We start from the raw sequence: 18,989 nt of genomic DNA, 5'->3' as shown, positions 1-18,989 counted from the left end.
AGGGGTTCTAGGGAAGCTGTGCATGGTTGACATCCCGCAAGCGAGACAATTGCGTATATCCGGCAAAGACCTAATATCGTCCGTCATCCTCCTTGACCAAATCAGCCCCCTTCTCTGCGACCGCGTACGTCGACGACATGATATTGCCGGAGACATGACCAGGGAAGACCGAAGCATCGATGACACGCAGGCCCTTTACGCCCTTGACCCTCAGCCTGTCGTCAACAACCTCCCCCATTGTGCAGGTCCCAATCAAGTGGTACTGGGTTGAGATGTGGTTCTTGACAAACTCGATCCGTTCCTCTTCAGTCTCGATGCTAGCATTCTGTGGTGGCAGGATCCGCTCGCCAAGGCTCTTTGCCAGGATCGGGCGCTTCGCCACTTGATCCATCCATTTGATTCCCGCGGCCATGATTTTCGCATCGGCAGCATTTCTAAAGTATCCAGGGTCGATACGAGGGTGATCCAAGGGGTTTGAACTTTTGATATGGACTGTGCCGCGCGATAGAGGATGTTCCAGACATACCAGCAGCGAAACACGATTCTTACCAGTCGGCGGCGCAGAGAAAAACTTGACCTGGTTCTCTCCTGCGCTGAGATCTAACTGGCATGGAATGCAGAAGGTTTGAATGTTGGCGAAAGTCGGGTCCGACAGCTGGCGTACAACAACGTCCTCTTGCCTCTTTTCGAAGTCGGTTTTGGCTAAAGAGTTCTTCCTGATTTCGCTGATTGTTTGGTCGAGTGTGTCCTTATCGACGATGGAGGCATAAGATACGAAGCCCATCAGCATTCCTGGGCTACCCAGGACTCCGCCGTTGGTTTTCTCGTACAGCTCTTGTTGGGCCTTCTGGTACTCGTCTCCATGCATGGCGTCCATCGATGTGACACCATCTGCGAGGTCGTAAAGCATGCCACCAAGGACGTGGTCTTCAAAATTGGCGCCTTTGATTCGAAATCAGCTTCGGAACTTGGTCATGGTGATTGGTCGTACTCACCAACTCGCTCGTTGACGACCAAGCACTCAACTCCCGCTGCTTTCAAAACTCCAGGGTCACCGATGCCGGAGAGCTCGAGTAATTGCGGGCTATTGATTGTACCACCAGATAGTATCACCTCTTTCGAGGCTCTGACTTGCTGCTTCTTACCATTATGGATGAACTCAACACCGATCGCCGTGTTTTTCTCCAGCAGAATACGGCTGGCCAACGCCTCAGTCAAGACTTTCAGATTCTGGCGTCCAAGGTTGGGTCGGAGGTAGCCTGTGGCGGCGTACGAACGCTTGCCTTTGTCGGAAGATCGATCGACGGCGGCCAAACTGGAGTAGAAGCCCATGTGGTCACCACTCCATGCATCAACCAAGGTTCGTTCCTTGCCAGAGACCTCATACGCCGCTTCGCAGAAGTCCATCTCAAAGGGCTCGTAATGGTCATTGAAGCTTGTATGTATGGGTCCATCGGTGCCGTGGTATTTCTCCATCGCTCCATTTGGCATAAACTGCTTGTTTGGAGGCTCTTTCTCTGCTGGATCCAGTGTTTGATGCTTCTTAAAATACGGAACTAGCCCATCCCAGCCCCAGCCTTTGTTGCCGAGAGATTCCCAGCCGTCATAGTCACCACGCGAGCCTCGGACATACATTAGATAGTTGATTGCGGAAGACCTGATATCGAAGTACGAGAATTAGCATGGTGCTTAGATTCAAGGCTAGGGGAAGGCTCGAGACACGTCCTGCGTCTTGCACACTTCAGCTTACTTACCCGCCCAAGACCCGACCACGCGGCATCGAGTACTTTTTGTTCCCGGCCGTCTCGACCGGCTCGGAAACATAGCAGAAGTCGTACTTCTCTCGTCCGATCAAAGTTGGATATAAGCTTGGAGTGGAGATCTGAGGATCGTCCATGAGGTTCTTCCCAACCTTTTTCACCAGGATCAGTGCGAGCCGCTACTGAGAGATGCAAATGTGTTCACCTCGATGACTCCAACTTTGACATCTGGATTCTCTGTCAATCTTGCTGCGACACAGAGCCCAGCGGTTCCGCCTCCTACAACGATCTGTTTGTGTCCATATCAGCAATAAGTTTGAGCGTAATGGCATGTTATACACACTTACATAGTCATACTCGTTGGACACAAACTCGTCAACACTGCACAGAGCAGATCCTCCGTGCCCGTTGCTACCATTCGTGGTTGCAGGCATTCTGGGCGGTACTGTTTGACTCTAGAGGTTCGATATATTCCAGTAATTTGGTTCTTTGGCTGAAGAGGAGTGATATTTGAGGAATGGGAACTCATCAGCAGCGACGGGCATTATTGTATCAATGGCCTCGGATAGATGGAGCGACTGCGTCRTCCAGCCCCTCAAATCCTTCGTTTACGTGGAAATGTGTTGTATGTACAAAGTGACATGTACATGTGAGACAGTAGCTTGAGCTACTCCGCATGCTCCACATCAAGGCACCTACATGCGCGTGCTTTGTCCATTGTTTTTATGCTGTTCATCGAAGAAGTGAGGTACCGAAACGTTCGTTGTCTTCTTTCTTCATTTCGGAGGTCGTCCAAGTTGAAGATGAATGGAGACTTGCCAGAGACATCTGGGCTTGAAAGGAGAGTTCCGCCAGCAACGCGTGGTTGACGTGTTGCTTTTGAATCGACGAAAAAGATAGTTGTGAGTATACCGCAGCATACAAACCTGCGAGAAGGTATATGACCAAGTGAGGGAGCAGCTCTCTTCGACAACCTTCACATCAATTGTCTCTGATGTCGCAGCCACCTGATTGTCGTCCACTAGACGCCTCGGACCGTCTGCAAGTGACATAGATTGGTCCAGTTGCGGCATCTTGAGTAGGCGATGACCGCCCAGGTAGGAGAAGACCAAGTGCCTTTGTCTGATGAGCTGTGGCAGCTTCAAGAAGCGGTAAGACATGGCATTGGCGGCATCAACCTGCATGGCCTCCGCACCAGCTCCATCATCCGGGTCACTTCCAGAGAGGCATTTCGAGCATTCAAGATCTGACAATCGAATGTAAAGTGAGGTGAAGAGCACGGCACCATAACAATAGTGAAGCTAAAGGAACTCGGAACTTGCCCCAGTGAATAAGGTTTCGCTTAATTTTGGAGCAAAATCTACTAGTACCTCCAATTGTGACTCTGTCATCAATATCAAACACCTTCACTTCCTTCATGCCCATCAGAGGAGCGTGTTCACTGAGGCAAATACACACATCTCACTTGTTACGCACCAATTCTAGCCCGTGCATCCAAAGACGCTTCGCGGGAGCTCCGCATTCAAGCAGAATCATGGAGACGCGTATCTTGGCTGTCGACGCGCGCAAAATTGGACGAGTTGTTGCGATACCACGGAGTAACGATGTGCTTGATGACTTGGACATTGAGTTGGATTCGCATCTCATCGATTCCCAGCGTCTCGAGGATGCTGCAGCGCAGCTGAGAACGTCTGACATTCCTGTAGCATTTCCTACCGAGACCGTCTATGGTCTAGGTGCAGACGCAACCAGAAGCGCTGCTGTCCAAGGCATCTACAAGGCTAAGCAAAGACCCTCCGATAACCCACTCATCGTTCACTTTGCTTCTCTCAGTCAATTGAGGTCGTTGCTTCGGGGCTCCAGCCCTCATCGTTCCAATGGCACTCATACAACAGTCACCGCGGACGATCCGATACCTGAGATTTACAGACCTCTGATCTCTCGCTTTTGGCCGGGTCCACTGACCATCATATTGCCTAATCCGGAAAATTCTCCGTTGGCTCCGGAGGTCACTGCAGGACTCAGCACCTTTGGCGCGCGTATGCCGCGACACATACTGGCTCTGGCCTTGATAAAGCTGGCAGGCGTCCCTGTCGCAGCTCCGTCTGCCAACGCCTCCACAAAACCTTCACCAACAGCTGCAGAACACGTGGCATATGATCTCGAAGGTCGGATCGAARCCATTATCGACGGCGGTCCGTGCGATATTGGAGTTGAGAGCACTGTCGTAGATGGTCTATCGAATCCGCCTGCCCTCTTGAGACCCGGAGGTTTGAGCTTGGACCAGATTCGAACTGTCCCTGGATGGGAAAACACTCAAATTGCTTATAAGAACAAAGCCGAGACAGATAGTCAACCGCGGGCCCCTGGAATGAAGTATCGACACTACTCTCCAAAAGCTACTGTGATTCTTTACGAGGCGGGTCGAGAGCCGCCAACGATTGATGAACTCTTGCGACATGTTGGAGCCCACGCTCGCGTTGGCATCGTTCAGACAGAGTCATGGACGCTCGATATCAGCTCATCTCTCCTTATTCGGTCAGACACTCAGAAGAATTTACCGGGAAACATAGAGGATGCTCAAAAAACCTTTGGGTTTGCAGGTATGCTTCTCGATGTGCGTGCAGCAGACCGAAGCAAGCCTACGATAGTATCGTATCAGGTGAACAAAGATCAATTGAAGCGCATATTGGCCATCGACTTGGGTGCGAGAACCGGAGACATTGCCAGAGGTCTGTTCTCGGCCTTGCGAGATCTCGATCGGCAGGACGTCGATGCCATATTTGTCGAAGGAATTGACGAGACCGGGAATGGAACGGCAGCAGCCATAATGAACCGACTTCGGAAAGCTGCGGAAATCAGAATTGACTGAACGGCGGTCAGCACTCGGCAGGCACAAGCACTAGCAAATTGAGTCAATCTTGGGATTGCTACGGCCAGGGTTGATCATCGGGATGTGCGATGTGTCAGCAGTCGCTCTCCACTTCCAAAGGCCCTATTCTAAGGTCAGACTCCACAATAGCTATCTACCACACTTTGACAGCCTCGGCCATACGCTGCACACGATAGCGTACGGAAGGATACTTGACAACAAACAAACACAGCGCCGTCAACAACTGCATTTCGACGATTGCATACAATGGGCAGCACAGGGCATTCGGGCAAAGAGAGAGAAATCACAGTCCTGGTCACTGGCTTCGGGCCTTTTCAGGACAAGTTCCCTGTGAATCCTTCATTCGAAATCACAAATTCATTGCCCGAGCTGTTACCAAGATCATCGCCAAAGGATGTGACCGTCCGCATCATTCCTTACAGTCAACCTATTCGAGTCTGTTACGATGGGGTGCGTGAGCTCATTCCGAAGCTACACGAAGGATACTCTGGAGCAGTCGATCTCGTACTGCATATAGGAATGGCATCGGGAAGGAAATGGTATTGCGCTGAACGATATGCTCACCGTGATGGCTACAGTATGTTTTGAAAAAGACCCAAAGCGCTGCCTTGGCTTATACGATACCTAGTCAAGAACAAAGACCTAGACGGCAAGGTTCTAGAGTCGAATGATGGTTTGAAACGGTTCGGGGATTGTCCCTCCACGATGACTACGTCCCTCGATTATGAAAGTCTGGTTCGAGACTGGTGTACTCACATTGACGAAATTCCCGAAGGCTCTCCGGGGCACAAAGCAGATGTTCGTCAAAGCGAGGATGCAGGTCGCTACCTTTGCGACTACATTTACTTCAACAGTCTGGCATACTTTGGAAGGAAGTGTGGAGATGTAGAGGGAGGCGCTTGTACGGCACGTCCAGTTCTGTTTTGTAGGTGACGTCCCTGGGATCGCGAACATTCGTCCTGGCTGTCGGAGTTCATGCTGACCACCGAAACTCAGTACACGTACCAGCAGAAAGCGACGCAACGACGCTTGCCAATGGTCGCGCCGTCGCGATGGCGTTGATCCAAGCAATGGCGAACGATCTTGCGACTTCAACTACGGCCAATGATTGAGAACTTTGGGGAGGGAGATGGCTGAGTAGGCTCACTGCTCTTTGTGACATTGGCGTGGGAGTACTGTGACAGGTTGAACCTGCCGCGAGTGTACGCTCACTTCGGTCGGGTGGAGACTTCATGTTTCAGTGAGCGGCAGATAGGGGCATGACAGAAGGCAGCTCCCACACATGTACACTCAGCGCATGATGTGAACGTCCTGCCGGTATTAACGAATCGACAGAAAGAATTTGAAATGACAGAAGAACTTCATCGACGGGCTCTGTCGTTCCATAGCCAGAACTTTCATCTCTTGAGATTCCATCCGTTTACCCGAGATCGGCGTCAGTTGTTCTGTGACCCGATTGTCTCAAACTTGTGCACACGACTTTAACACATACCCACATACATACAAGATGGTAATGGTAAATCACGGCCTCACCACCGACGATGCTGATCGCCTATTGGATCCCATCGTCGAATTTCCCGAGATCAATGCTGCGTTTGAGAGACTTCGGCCAATTACCGACTTCCGAAAAGACGATAGCGAGGCCAGGATATTGTACATTTGTAGGCGGATAGATCCTGATGAGAAGAACAACAGAAACGGCGACGAGAAAAGCGAGAATCTCTACATTCTCAAATGCAAAATTCAGTAAGTCGTCTTCTGACCACCAGTTCCAGAGCAAGGTATTCACAAACTTCAGAGCACCCTCGGTATTAGCTGGAGGACTCACGACTCCTATTGCTGGCCCAAATGAACACACTCTTGCGGAACTGCAAGCATTGCAAAAGTTCGCAGACACGAAATCACCTTCTCTACCACATCTCGTAGCATGGAAGAAAGTCATTCAGAAGGAGGGAGTGAACTCACCCATGCCGGGCGGCTATCTGGCTTATGTTGTCATGACCTTGATGCCAGGCCGAGACCTGATGGCGTTGAAGTTTTGGTCAATGGAAGAGGAGCAGCGAGAGGAGATCCGGGCCGCCTTTCTAGTCGCTATCAAATCTGTTTGGAGAATGGGTTTCGAGCCCTATGACTGTGCTTTGAGGAATATTCTGTGGGAGCCGGAGACGAAGAGAATGTATGCTGAACTCTGTAGGACTTCTCTACTTGACCATGGCTGACAACCTGTACAGCTCCATTGTTGATTTCGAACATTGGTATCCCACTACTAGAGATCCAATCAACAGTAAGTACAGCACATACCAGTCATCTTTGCAAACCAGGCTAATGGGGCTGCAGTGAACGAAAGAGAGGAAATGATGAGATGGGGAATCGTCCAGAAGCCACCACATGCGTTTCACTGGCAAGCATTCTTCGCAAATGAAGGTTTGAAGAAAGAGGAGATCGACAGACTGTAGTCAGGCGATTAAGGTCCCTATCACTAATAAGGAAACAAGTCATATTCACACTGAATGAAGAATGACTGCCCAAAGGTCATGTTTCCGATCTGGCGTTCTCAAAGCATCGATAGTCATCCCACTGAAATGCCGTGAAATGCCTGAAATACCACGATCCATGCGGTCAGCTGCTCCAACATAGCAGCATGTTGCGACTTCTCATATCATCGATCTGTCTTTTGAGCGTCCAGTTCCTCCCCAAGCAACGCCGGCAATATCTTCTTCACAGCATCAAGATCTTTACCAGAGTCAAACCAGACTGCGCCGATGATGGCTTCTATCGTGGTGGCCTTGGCTCTCTTGGAAACTTCAACCCCTTTCTGATACCAGATAGCAAGATGCGGCGTGATTCCAAGAGCATCTGCGATATTTGCAAGGTTCTGATCGGACACCAAGCGTTGGACGATCAGGTCCGTAGTACCTGATARATCATCAGCATCATCTTATGAACTTCACATCTAGACATACCCGTGAGCTCAGCAAGGTCGTAGCGAGCATCAAGAATCGCCATCTTGAGCAACGCATCTCCGAACACAGCAAGTCTGTAGTTGCCCTCTCGAATTACGATGGCGTTTCCAATCCACGCTGGTTCTTTCTTGAGAGKGTATGTCGATTCAAGTAAAGCTCCGCCCTGTTGAACTTGTAATCGATCAGGATCTCGATGTGGTTTCTGACGGAGGTAAAGTGGGGACTATCTAGGCTGAGGTTACGGACAAAGCCTTCTCGAAATGGTATGAACTGTGACGGGAGAAGGTTACCCAGCTGGGTAGAAGGCCGCTGTTCCATTTTCAACTTTTTCGGACGCGATGTTTTATCAAGTTCGCTCTGAGGCTTACGCTTCCTGTCCTAAATAGCTGGCAGATCTGTCGGCGACATTCCGATCAATTCCAGGGTGGCCCGGGAGAGCCGAGAAGAGTGTATGCATGTACGAGATCTGGAAAATAGGGTGTCGAGAATGGTGGAAGGTCGCCATCAATCAGATAGTCCAACTACAGTGAATGGGCGGAAAGATACGATCTCACTCCAGAACGGTTCGGGTTATTCCTCGCGCGGCTAGAGACTTGTGAATGTAATGCTTGATCCTAGGTCAATGGCAGTGGAGGTATTTATTCGGCGTTTTCTTTGGCCAGCACAGCCTAGGATCTGTTGCTCCCGTAATCTCAACTGGAATGTACCACCTTCAATGCTCTCAAACTTTCAGCATTACTTGCTTCTATCCCGAGCGGTAGGGTTTTTGACATACGGATCATGGAGTGGCGGAGACCATGCTCGGCCATGTAAAGACATTCCCACCCTATCATTTGTTCCGATTGTACCTGATACAGTGCCCAAAATAAGAAACTACTAGTTGTGGATCTCAACGTGTCTCAAGGACGGGCTCAACCAGTGGCATGTCCGAAAATGCAGTATCGCGATGCCACGAGATTCGCAATGCCAGCTGCATGGGGGAAGAAATGAGTCCAGATGCACTTCCGTGACGTATGATCACTATTTGATCTCTTCGGCGCTAATTACATTGACGTCGACATTAACAAATCTTAATAAACTCCAAGAAACTCTCGCTGCACGAAGTAGCCAGCTTCTTCGTTTTCATGAAGGAATTCCCAAACTTGCAAGACGTGCGTGTCGCATGGGAGGCTCGCCATCCTCGTAAAGCAGTCTGTCCAGCTCCCAGGTGATGTTGTTGTACGCGTTCATGACACATCCAACAATATTGAAGATGAAGAACAATAAGAAAAGTAGCCAGTATGCGGTGTTGTATCCAGTGTTGTTTCGCTGGACGTATGCCTGGATGAAGACTGGTAGTGCGATAATCCAAGTTATCTTTGCGAACATTAGTGACGTTCGTGAAGTAAKTCCAAGACAGCAATCTTACCATTTGCAGACGCTGTAATCTCACGGAAAGATACAGATACTGCTTCCGATCCTTTAAATTCGCCTCATCTCGCACCCAGCTGGCGCGCTGGATCATGAGAACTGCCGTCTGCAGCCAGGCAGTCAACCAGAGGACCAGCCATATCGTGCACGTCGCGACGAAGGGATTCGACGAGGTACCCCGGAAAGCTCCCAATATAGCAGCGGCAATTTCGAAGCACCACGACGGAATGGCAAATGTGTAGAAAAGTATGGATTCGCTTCGGCGGCCAAGTCCCCAATGCTTCGGGGCCTCGTAGTTGGCATGCAGACGGTGCTGCTCTTCCGTCTCACCAAGCCCATCGTGGTGTTCAGGACTGTGGTGACTTTCGACCATTATCGCCGTTTGAGGTTGGGTGAGAGTGAAGTGGAAAGTGGGAAGTTGTTTTGGCTAACGTCTTAAGCGCGTCGATCCTTCCTGAAAGCCCAAGCGCCGGATGCCGGAACAAGGCGGATGATCGACAGCCGCTATGTGAGGTACCTTACCTTGACTGGAATCGATCACCGTACCTCATCATTCTTCGAGACGGCAAACACGCGTTTTTGTCACGATTGCGAATGAGACTGGGAAGATGGGGAGCGAGTCGTCTCAGATTGAGAAGCCCACTGCATCTCAGTTGCCAGAGGTGCAGGAGGATGAGCACAGCGACGAGGCTGACACAGACGCTCTTTCCGTCGCCGGCAGCAACAAAACCTCTGGTACCAACAACACCTCCGCAAGTCGCGCTCTGGCGCGCGACCTGGAGAACTCAGTCCTGCAAAGTAGTCTAGATCGCGAGCAGCGGAGAAAGCGGAAGAGGAAGAGCGTCGAATCGCAACCGAGTGCCACGGAAGACCCTCCCGATCCCGCCATTTCTCCCGCACAAAACAGCGCTGCACAGCAAGACACCGAGGAGGAGGACGAAGACATGGCCTCCAACGACAATTCCAGTGTCAATGACACGCCACGAAGCGAGCGTGATACTGAACGCAAGCACCTGCTCCGGGAGTTACACCGCATGAAAAAGACGGTGCTGGTCAACAGCGGCAGGGCCAAGTGGGCACCGAGGATCAATGGAGCGAAATGGGAGGTGGAGAAGCTTCCGCCTGGCCAGTGGTCGAAGCGGGAGCTCTCGAACGAGGAAGAGGCGACCTTGAAAAAGTACAAGGCAAAAGTGAAGGACTTGAAGAAACGTCTGAAAGCGTTTGACAGAGCCGCAGACGCCGAGGTCGATGGCAGAGAAGTGGAGCACAATCAGCCAATGTCAGAGGATGAGATCGCTCTACCAAGCGATCATGCGCTGGTCCCGGCTTCCAAGCAGGTTTTGACAGACGATGAGCCGATACATACTCAAGACCCCGCTCAAGCAAGTCTGAGCAAGGTGGATCGTAAGCGTCAAAGGAGGGAGCATCCCAAGCCCCGCTCAGAGGCCGAAGCAGAGATTCAAGTCGAAGAGGACGAGCAGATGGCAGAAGCACCAAGTAAGAAGCGGAAGCGCCCTCAACCACAAGCCATCACGTCCAGCCCACCACGGCCGTCTGCGGCCGCGGAAAGAAAACCGGTCCTGCGGAGTGTGGCGGGCAAACACAAGACAGAGCTGGTCAAATCATGGCTGAGCAGTCAAGGGCCGCAAGATGACATGGATGGGGCCTCCGAGCACAGTGACCCTGACGTGCCCGAGCCCTCACGAAAACGAAAGCGCACGTCAAAAGACCCAGAGGAGGACGACGACGAATTTCAGGCAGCCAGCGAGGACCAAGACGGTCGATCAGCTGACTCAGATGATGACTTGCCAACATTCAAGCCTGTYACGGTGCCTTCGAAGAAAGCGAGAGGCCCAAAGAGCTCGAAAAGCACAGTTCGTTCGAAGCAGAGGGCACCATCAGAAGAGTCACATGCTGCTCGAGAGATGCCTGCAATGTCCACTGGCCCGTTCACGGCAGACGAAAAGTCGCTGGCAGACTCAGTCTTCAACCAAGTGTTGCTCAGCGAAGGGATCGACGAGGCTACACTGAAACAAAATATTAGCAATTGGCGAAGCGCCGGCACATTCAAAGAGGAAATCGAGGCTGCTTTCCCGGCTCGGGAGAAAGCTTCCCTTCGAAAGTTCTGTCAGAGGAGATACCATATGCAAGAACGAGGGCCTTGGACAGCCGAGCAAGATGAAGATCTTCGCAATGCGCAAGCGAATTATCCTGATCAGTGGCGAAAGCTGCAAGATATCGTTGGCCGCACTGCAGCAGACTGCAAGGATCGATGGACGATGCACCTGTCTCATAGCAAGAGAACTGGCGCTTGGTCGCAAGATGAGGAATGCAAACTGGTGGCTGCTGTAGAGAATGCAATGGAAACCATCAAKAATGATGCCAAAACCGATCCGGAAGTTGCTGCAGACAGAGTGGCCCTCGAGGATGCTGTTCATTGGAAATGGATTGCAAAAGAGCTTGGCAACACGCGAAACCCTAAGCAGTGTCGTGAAAAGTGGCAAAATCTCAAGCGGAGAGAGACCAGAGAGTCCACTAAGCATGACGGAACGTCTCGCGGGCCAGCCAAAGTACGTGCATCGACGGCGAAGAAGCTCAACGCGGTACGGAAGAAGGTCCGGTCGTTCGAAATCGGTGACTTCTATGACATCTTTGTCGAGATACACACAGCTTTCGATGATACGTCTGAGCGTTTTCAGGATGAGGATAGCGTACTCTGGTCGATCGTGGCCCAGAAGAACATGGGCAGCAGATTCAGTCTCAGCTCGATGGGCGGCGCCCTTCGCCGTGTAGCTCTAGAACACGCATTGAAGGAGTGGAATGTCGACTCGAAGAAAATCCGGCGGAGGCTTGAGAGTTCGGAGGCCTTGCCTGCCAAAGCAAAAGTGCTGGCTAAGCTCCTGGAAAAAAGTTACGCCGGACGCCTACATGCCATGTCGAGAACCTTCATGCCTGAAATGATCGGGATGAGCAAAGCCGACATCTTGCAGTTCAAAGCGGAGAAGAAGAAGGCTTTGGCTGAAAAGATGAAGGAAAGGGCAATCGCAGCGAAGAGGGTGAGGGTGAAATCTCAGGCATTTGTAAATGACATGGAAGATACAGACGAAGACGGCGATGATCCCGATGGAGTACATCTACGTACACCTGCAATTGACGACGACGAGGGGAGTGAAGAGGAGGATATTGGAGATGATGATAGCGAGGAGGATCAATCTGTCTGTCAGCGGAGACTTGATGCTCAGCTCAATGGCCGGCAAGAAGACCGTGGAGAGGAGAACGAGGGATCCGACCTGCCCGGCGTCACCTCCATTCCAAAAAGCGAAAACCCAGGAAGCGTTCCTGATGCCGGCCAAGATTCTGAACCCGAAAGTGACGCGCGAGACGCGCTTCTTAAGCAGGAGTCTGTGTCAGACGAGAGCGAGGATGTACAGAGCTGGGGCCCTGCGGATCCCAATGATCCGCACGACGCCGAGATGTTGCGCCGATTTGACGCTGCGATCAAGGAAATGGAGCAGCCCGCGCCGCCCGTGTATGATTCCACAGACGACGACGAAGATGCAAAGGATCTGGTCTATGATTCTGATGATGACGATGATGCAGGGCGAGAAGCCGTCGAAAGTCTGGCAGGTCGTTACCCTGCGTATCCGGCGTACGCTGTGAGCTCACATGGAGTTGAAACACCGGTAGTCAACCGGGACAATTTCATAAGAAAATGTCGCGAGTGACGGGCAATGGATCGGAAAGCTGCAATGACAACACTATGGATATATCGCTACCACGAGGGACTTATTAGCGGGAAGAACATTCGTTCGCCTTCATCGGCCAGGTGCAAATCGAGCAGGAGGGCAGGTGCGCACGTCCACGAACCCCTGCAACTTGCAAACACGAATTATCGTAGTGGTTAGAATATGGAACATGAACAATCCAGACGGCACAGCCCCATATTCTTGTACCACCCTCCGTCCCATTGCTTGGAACCTTCTGGTCCCTGTTGATGCAGCGTTTAATGCAACACTTGATGCAGGCGAGGCGCAGCACCCCTGTTCCCCGCGGGTAGACAGGGGTGTATCCCGCGACGCCGCTGCGGTGGTTCCGACAGCTCCGCCTGCCTCGCGAAAGCCGTCGCATCACCCTGCTGTAGGTGTCTTGTTCTGTCATAGGAGTACAATTCTCGTCTTGCTCATGTGAATGGATCGGGATAAATTTCCGATCTTTCGCTACCACTCGTCGAACGTGTCTTTCTTTGACTTGCAGTCTCGGGGATTGCCAGGAGCAGTAAGTACATCATACCCGAGAACAATTGGGAAAGATGCATAATGGCAGAGATCTTGGATTCTGCGTCAAATCAGTAGCAGTCGGAATAGGCTCAGGAGTGTTCTGCATATGGTATATCTTTTCGCCGAGCATGACAGAACACCTTCTGCCAGTTCGACATCTGGTAAGTACGACTCACTGAGGCTACGACTCTGCCTCGCAAAAGTTTCAATYCTCATCATCCATCAGGATGACGAACTTCCCAATCCCTCCTTTACCTTTCAGTATCGCCGTACAACCATCCCGTATCTTCTCAATCTCATTCAATCCTGCCGTCTTCCCAATGACAGGCTGCAACACCCCGGACTGTATCAAATTGTTCAGCTCCTGCATATGTGAATTGTTGGGCTCTGTCTTTTGATACACATATACTACGCCGTACATGGTCTTGGCCCATGTTCTGAACGCATTATCCATGCCGTCCATGACGTTCTGTCCAATGCAGGCGAGTCGACTTTGATGCGGTGCGTCGGGCGACTCATCTTTGAGAGCGGACCCAGGAGGAAGCCTGGCAATGCTGAGGCAAAGACCACCACGCTTAATCATGGGAAGATATTCCGAGGCAAGTCCCGTGGTGTCAAACACGAAGTCCACCTCACCTTTTCCGATCTTCTTCGTAACGTTGACTTGGGTGTAGTCGAAAACTGTGTCGACGACCTCCTGGCCAAGGCAATCCCCTATCTTTGGGATCTTCCCTCCTGAAGCGGCAGTCAAAGTGCGAGCGTTGTACTTCCGCTTTGCGATCTGAAGGGCGATGGATCCAACGCCGGAGAGAGCTCCAGGGATGAACACAGTCTTGCCTTGCAAGCCACCTGGAAGAAAGTTGTCTGCGTGCTGGAGAGCGAGCATAGCTGTGATGGCAACGGCTGGCAGTCCTGCTGCTTCGACCATGCCTAACCCCGCAGGAATACAAGCAATCGCGTGTGTGTGCGCTTTCGCAGTATCTAGGAGGAGGTGGGTGGCTGCCGTCCCTCCCGCGGCGCTAAAGCCATAGACACTGTCGCCTGGTCCGCAACTGGAGACTGCACTGCCGCTGTCGAGAACAGTCCCCGCAAAGTCTAGCCCGATTGGATATGGAAGGGGGAGGACTACGTGCACTGTTAGCTGTTGATCCTCCCGTCATATTTGAGATGGCTTTAGCGGACCTTGTATCGCCTTGGTCCGACCTGAAGCCATGATCACATCATGCGCGTTTATTGATGCCGCCTCGACTTTGATGAGAATCTCGGTTGGTTTCTTGACGTTTGGCATCTCGCCATCTCGAAGCTCGTAGATGGAAGGCTCGCCAAATTGGGGTGATACAAGGGATCGCATCATCGCCGTAGTACCAGCCATTTTGTAGGATGTATCAACAACGTCGCTTCGGTTGACATGTTTTAACTGCTCGTCGGCTTGACCTTAATATATGATTCCGTCTGCGTAGGATTCGAGTACGGGTTCAGCCGCAGCTGCGCCGAAGGATGAAGGAACAAAGACAACTCCCCCCGCCGTGCCGTACCATGTCCTGCTCTCACGTCCAGATGTAGGTAGTTTTCATCACGAGGGGATCATCAAGCACAGTCAAAGCGCGGCATTCTCTCAAACCCGTTTGACACGCGACGACCTTCTCCACGACGACCGGACAAGTGGGTCTCGCATCTGGACTTGCGACCATGCGCACGAAGCGAGATCGTGCGCCGAAGGGTCCGTATGTGACCTGTTACTTTAGGGTATGCGAGCCCTGAGTGCAATCGCCCGAAGTTCTTGAGCGGTAACTTAGGTGACGTTCGCGCCACTATCTTAAGTGCTGGGCGTATGGCAGTGGGAAGGCACCTAAGTGGATCAGAGAAGATGCAAAAAGCCATGTGTTTCTCGCCAATGCTGGGCGTGCGATGCATCATTTCACCCACCTCGACTGCTTGCACCTAGCCTCGCTGGCGACGAGTGCCAAAGTCAAGAGGTGGCGTAGCTGTATATACACGGCTCGATGGGGTACTCCTACTTAGGTTGGATGTGTTGTTCCCTGCAACCATTGCGCCGGGAAAGTCAAGCTTCTCGACATCTTTGTCTCAAACGCCTCAGCTGCATGAGCGCACCCAGTACTACCACCACGAATCAATACTCGTACTGACATTGCACAGGGCGTTCGGATACCGCAAGAACCACAAGAAACAAGATGTCCGGAACCTCTGATTGGCAGACATGATCGGCCAGCGAAATAGCGAAAAAGCAATCTTCCATTGAAAATGCGTGCCATGACCCGCAATATTTGGCCTTCGCCAACGCGTGCTCCACTCTGTCGGGTTATCGTGGCCATGCGCATGGCCAAATGTAAACTATACTACATCGCGTCTTGACACCGCAGTGGACCCCAGTCAGGAACCTCTCTCTCGGGCTCGATTTTCTGCAAGTCCTCGCTTTGGTAGAAATGGGACCTTCCATTCATTAACAAGTACTTAACGACTCAGTGCTGCGCTACGAGAGGCTTTTCCCTACATCACAACTTCCTTTCGAATATTTCTAAAATGCCTTCTATCGAAGATCTCGATTTGTCCAATCTTCCACCTACGCCCACTCCCAATTACATTGACCCAGTCCGACGCGCATGGATGCCGGCCTTCGCTGTATCATGGCAAGTTCTAGCCACAGTAATGCTCGCTGGGAGGCTATACCTCAGGGCACGAAGACAAGCGGGATCGTTTGGACTTGACGACCTCTTCATCTTTTTCGCCTGGCTGTTTTCCGTCGGTCTCACGGCGGCAGTATATGTCACCTGTGAACACCACGGGCTGGATCGGCATGTTTGGGACGTGGAACCCTGGATGTTCGCGCCAGGAGCAATGGTAAGTAACGCTGATGAACAAATGTTGCAGTTGTCATAATTGGGTCATAGTTCTTCTGGTTGAGTCAGGTTCTGTTCACCGTAAGCTCGATTTGCACCAAGCTATCGGTGCTGCTCTTCTACCGCCGCATGATGATGGACACCCTGGACCGACGATGGATCTACGCCCTTTGGGTCGCGCTTGGGTTCACCATCTCTTACGGGATAGCGATCTTGATTGGCCATTTCTTCATTTGTCAACCCCTGGAGGCATTGTGGAACATAATGACTCCAGGCTTCGACAAATCCTTCACTTGCATCGATTCCGCTGCGTTCACACTGGCAAGCGGGGTTCTCGGAACCGTGAGTGATGGATACGCTGTGGCGCTGCCGTGCTTGATGTTGAGGAATTACGATCTTGATGCCTCGAGAAGACAGAGGGTTGCTCTCAATGTTGTGTTCGGCCTGGGTTTACTGTGAGTTGGAGGTAGGATCATACGAGGATCGATCAGTAGCTGACAATTCTCAGCGTGAGTGGCTGTGGCGTTGCGCGAACATACTGGCTATGGAAGACCAATCATACCCTTGGCCCTACGTGGAACAACTTTGAGCTGCTTGCTTGGACCATTGCCGAATGCCAACTTGGTGTAATCTGTGCTTGCGCGCCGGCCTGGCGAGTCTTCTTCCGCCGTTATCTTCGCGACAACCTCAGAAGGAGATTTGGCAGCGCTCTTGGTAGCTATAGCCAGGATCAGAGTAAAGAAGTGGCCATGGTCACCACAGCAACAACAGAACACGACACGCGATCGTACGTCGATCTTGAAGATCTCGCGGTAGATGCGGCAGGTAGAATCGTTCCGGCCCATACGTTGCGTGGGCCTACTGCTGCACGGCGAGGCAATGACCAGAGGTCGGGAAGCAAAGGAGGTTCGTGTACTACTACAACAACAGATGACACGCGATCGTCCATCGGTGTCCAAAATCTCGAGACGGATGCGGCAGACGGTGTGCATCCGGCTTACACAACGAATGAAGAGAACGGTGAATGGAAAGGCAATGGACATGCCGCAAATGGAAGCGATGAGAAATGTCCCACACCCACGATTTCGAACACGGAGCAGTTTGAGGCATATGCGATTGCAAGATTGAGCCTGTTGAGCAAACACAAATACCCGACGTTGGTCCAGGTGCCGGCGCCAAAGACAGACGAGGCTACGGGTTCACGACAAAAGTGCAAGGACAAATATGCGGTTTGATTGACGTTCCGGCATTCCGTCTAATCATTTCGATATGACTTTATGATGAGCTGCAAAATCCCTTGCCATGCAGGCAGTAAGACATAAGGTACAGCCTTGTGGCACCCTCTACCGCTTCAGGCACGACATACCGGTCTAGAAGACCTTGTTCATGGCGATATGTGCGAGCTCAACGCCCACGAATGTCGCAGCATTTGCTGGAACAGCTCTAGCCATGGCAGGTCCGACACCAGGGAAAAATGCCTTGAATCCACCCTTGCCATACAGCTCCTTGATGCACGCACCGATGCCCTGTGCCTTGTCTGCCGACTGCAGTCTCGACTTGACAGTGTCCACGGGGAAGATGGTAGTCCACATGGCCACACCGGCCGCACCGCCGGCAGCCATAACGGCCGGCATGCTCAGCTTTCCTGGCTTGCCGGTATCGGGGTCCTTGGGTGTGAGCTTTCGCTTCACGATCTCATACGTTGCAAAGTATGCAGCGGAACCGGGTCCGTCTCTAGCAAGCGTCATGACAGAACCGCGGTAGACGGACTTGATACCACCCTCTCTGTACAGCTGCCGCACAACGTCCATGCCACCAGCGTATTTGGGCTTCTCGCCTGGCTTGAGCTCTTTTTGTCCTTGTATTTGCAAGATGATCTTGWCACGCTCGAACGGTGCAGTGATAACAGTCATGGGTATCGCGGAGAAGAATCCGGCAGCTGAAACCTGTCCGACTGAGAAATGGCCATTCTCGACTGTGCTGTATTTCTCCACTAGCTGTTTACCAACGCCATATGCCTTTTGAGTTGTCAGTAAATACTGTCTACTGCGGTCTATTCATGATCGTCGTTGTACCTACCCAGAAATTGACAGCAACTTCAAAGAGTGTTAGCACGTATCTGTATTGCAGGTCTTGATCAGATAGCACTTACACATCGGTGTTACTCCCACCAGCGGAGCAGAGACTCCAGCGTAAAGTCCCTATCCAATATACATCAGCATTGAATAACAGAATTCACACAATGCAGCATGTGCTCACCCGCACTGGCCCTTCTCTTGCGATGGTTTTCCGCACGACGTCCATGGCACCATTATAGACACCTTTCTCGGCCGTCTGTAACCGCACCTTGACCAAATCGAATGGATGTCCAACCACGACAGCACAGATCCCTCCCACACCACCCGCTACAAAGTCGCGTAGACTCTGCATCGACTTCTGTGCTGTGGCCTCGACTGCTTCCTGGAGCTCTTTTGTAGAAGTCGGCACGCTCTGCTTGACGCTCTCCAAGCTCTGCTTCGCCCCATCCTTGACCTCATCAATTGAGGGTATTTGCTTCTTGATCGGTTCAAGGTTTCCCTTTGCTGCCTCTTTCACGCCGTCTATCGGCGATGAGGAAGAAGACATGATGTGCTGCAGTCGGGGGACTTGCTTCGGCTATTGGCGAGATCTAGGTGGAAGGACGAGGTCGGCAGTGAGGTGAACGAGTGGAGGCTCAAAGCCGTTTATACTACTTTGCACACACGATTATTCGCTGGTGGCAGGGAGAACAAGCAAACGCGCATGTGAAGGCTAAAAACATTGGCATACGCCAAATCCCGGGAGAGCTC

At 51.8% G+C, this 18,989-nt stretch overlaps 10 protein-coding genes; 5 read left to right on the top strand and 5 right to left on the bottom strand.

Moving 5' to 3' along the window:
• Nucleotides 1-70: 70 nt before the first annotated feature.
• Nucleotides 71-2,194, bottom strand: RCC_00563 (related to alcohol oxidase; the record flags this gene model as incomplete). XM_023765717.1 has 5 exons in its annotated part: nt 71-942; nt 996-1,657; nt 1,755-1,912; nt 1,966-2,049; nt 2,108-2,194. The coding sequence occupies 5 exons, from the start codon at nt 2,192-2,194 to the stop codon at nt 71-73; spliced, it is 1,863 nt and encodes a 620-aa protein (XP_023621485.1).
• Nucleotides 2,195-3,294: 1,100 nt separating this feature from the next.
• RCC_00562 (related to translation initiation protein Sua5) lies at nt 3,295-4,632 on the top strand (the record flags this gene model as incomplete). Its single annotated transcript, XM_023765716.1, has 1 exon — nt 3,295-4,632. One exon carries the CDS (start codon nt 3,295-3,297, stop codon nt 4,630-4,632), a length of 1,338 nt encoding a protein of 445 aa, XP_023621484.1.
• Nucleotides 4,633-5,172: 540 nt separating this feature from the next.
• On the top strand, nt 5,173-5,765 carry RCC_00561 (uncharacterized protein; the record flags this gene model as incomplete). XM_023765715.1 has 3 exons in its annotated part: nt 5,173-5,230; nt 5,282-5,578; nt 5,650-5,765. 3 exons carry the CDS (start codon nt 5,173-5,175, stop codon nt 5,763-5,765), a joined length of 471 nt encoding a protein of 156 aa, XP_023621483.1.
• Nucleotides 5,766-6,160: 395 nt separating this feature from the next.
• On the top strand, nt 6,161-7,109 carry RCC_00560 (uncharacterized protein; the record flags this gene model as incomplete). XM_023765714.1 has 4 exons in its annotated part: nt 6,161-6,399; nt 6,452-6,829; nt 6,885-6,937; nt 6,991-7,109. 4 exons carry the CDS (start codon nt 6,161-6,163, stop codon nt 7,107-7,109), a joined length of 789 nt encoding a protein of 262 aa, XP_023621482.1.
• Nucleotides 7,110-7,312: 203 nt separating this feature from the next.
• RCC_12056 (uncharacterized protein) lies at nt 7,313-7,659 on the bottom strand (the record flags this gene model as incomplete). XM_023765713.1 has 2 exons in its annotated part: nt 7,313-7,569; nt 7,617-7,659. The coding sequence occupies 2 exons, from the start codon at nt 7,657-7,659 to the stop codon at nt 7,313-7,315; spliced, it is 300 nt and encodes a 99-aa protein (XP_023621481.1).
• A 1,079-nt stretch (nt 7,660-8,738) lies between these two features.
• RCC_12055 (uncharacterized protein) lies at nt 8,739-9,399 on the bottom strand (the record flags this gene model as incomplete). XM_023765712.1 has 2 exons in its annotated part: nt 8,739-8,972; nt 9,025-9,399. 2 exons carry the CDS (start codon nt 9,397-9,399, stop codon nt 8,739-8,741), a joined length of 609 nt encoding a protein of 202 aa, XP_023621480.1.
• Nucleotides 9,400-9,634: 235 nt separating this feature from the next.
• Nucleotides 9,635-12,751, top strand: RCC_00558 (uncharacterized protein; the record flags this gene model as incomplete). The annotated part of the gene is made up of 1 exon (XM_023765711.1): nt 9,635-12,751. The coding sequence occupies one exon, from the start codon at nt 9,635-9,637 to the stop codon at nt 12,749-12,751; it is 3,117 nt and encodes a 1,038-aa protein (XP_023621479.1).
• Nucleotides 12,752-13,508: 757 nt separating this feature from the next.
• On the bottom strand, nt 13,509-14,675 carry RCC_00557 (related to oxidoreductase; the record flags this gene model as incomplete). XM_023765710.1 has 2 exons in its annotated part: nt 13,509-14,428; nt 14,486-14,675. 2 exons carry the CDS (start codon nt 14,673-14,675, stop codon nt 13,509-13,511), a joined length of 1,110 nt encoding a protein of 369 aa, XP_023621478.1.
• A 1,484-nt stretch (nt 14,676-16,159) lies between these two features.
• RCC_00556 (uncharacterized protein) lies at nt 16,160-17,396 on the top strand (the record flags this gene model as incomplete). XM_023765709.1 has 3 exons in its annotated part: nt 16,160-16,162; nt 16,213-16,616; nt 16,670-17,396. The coding sequence occupies 3 exons, from the start codon at nt 16,160-16,162 to the stop codon at nt 17,394-17,396; spliced, it is 1,134 nt and encodes a 377-aa protein (XP_023621477.1).
• A 135-nt stretch (nt 17,397-17,531) lies between these two features.
• RCC_00555 (probable mitochondrial carnitine-acylcarnitine carrier protein) lies at nt 17,532-18,786 on the bottom strand (the record flags this gene model as incomplete). XM_023765708.1 has 4 exons in its annotated part: nt 17,532-18,179; nt 18,241-18,257; nt 18,314-18,362; nt 18,421-18,786. The coding sequence occupies 4 exons, from the start codon at nt 18,784-18,786 to the stop codon at nt 17,532-17,534; spliced, it is 1,080 nt and encodes a 359-aa protein (XP_023621476.1).
• Nucleotides 18,787-18,989: the final 203 nt, after the last annotated feature.

Source organism: Ramularia collo-cygni (genome assembly GCF_900074925.1).
Source record: "Ramularia collo-cygni strain URUG2 genome assembly, contig: RCC_scaffold01, whole genome shotgun sequence".
NCBI classification, from domain to species: domain Eukaryota; kingdom Fungi; phylum Ascomycota; class Dothideomycetes; order Mycosphaerellales; family Mycosphaerellaceae; genus Ramularia; species Ramularia collo-cygni.
The sequence above is the reverse complement of the archived record's forward strand: the minus strand, read 5'-3'. Positions and strand labels throughout refer to the sequence as shown.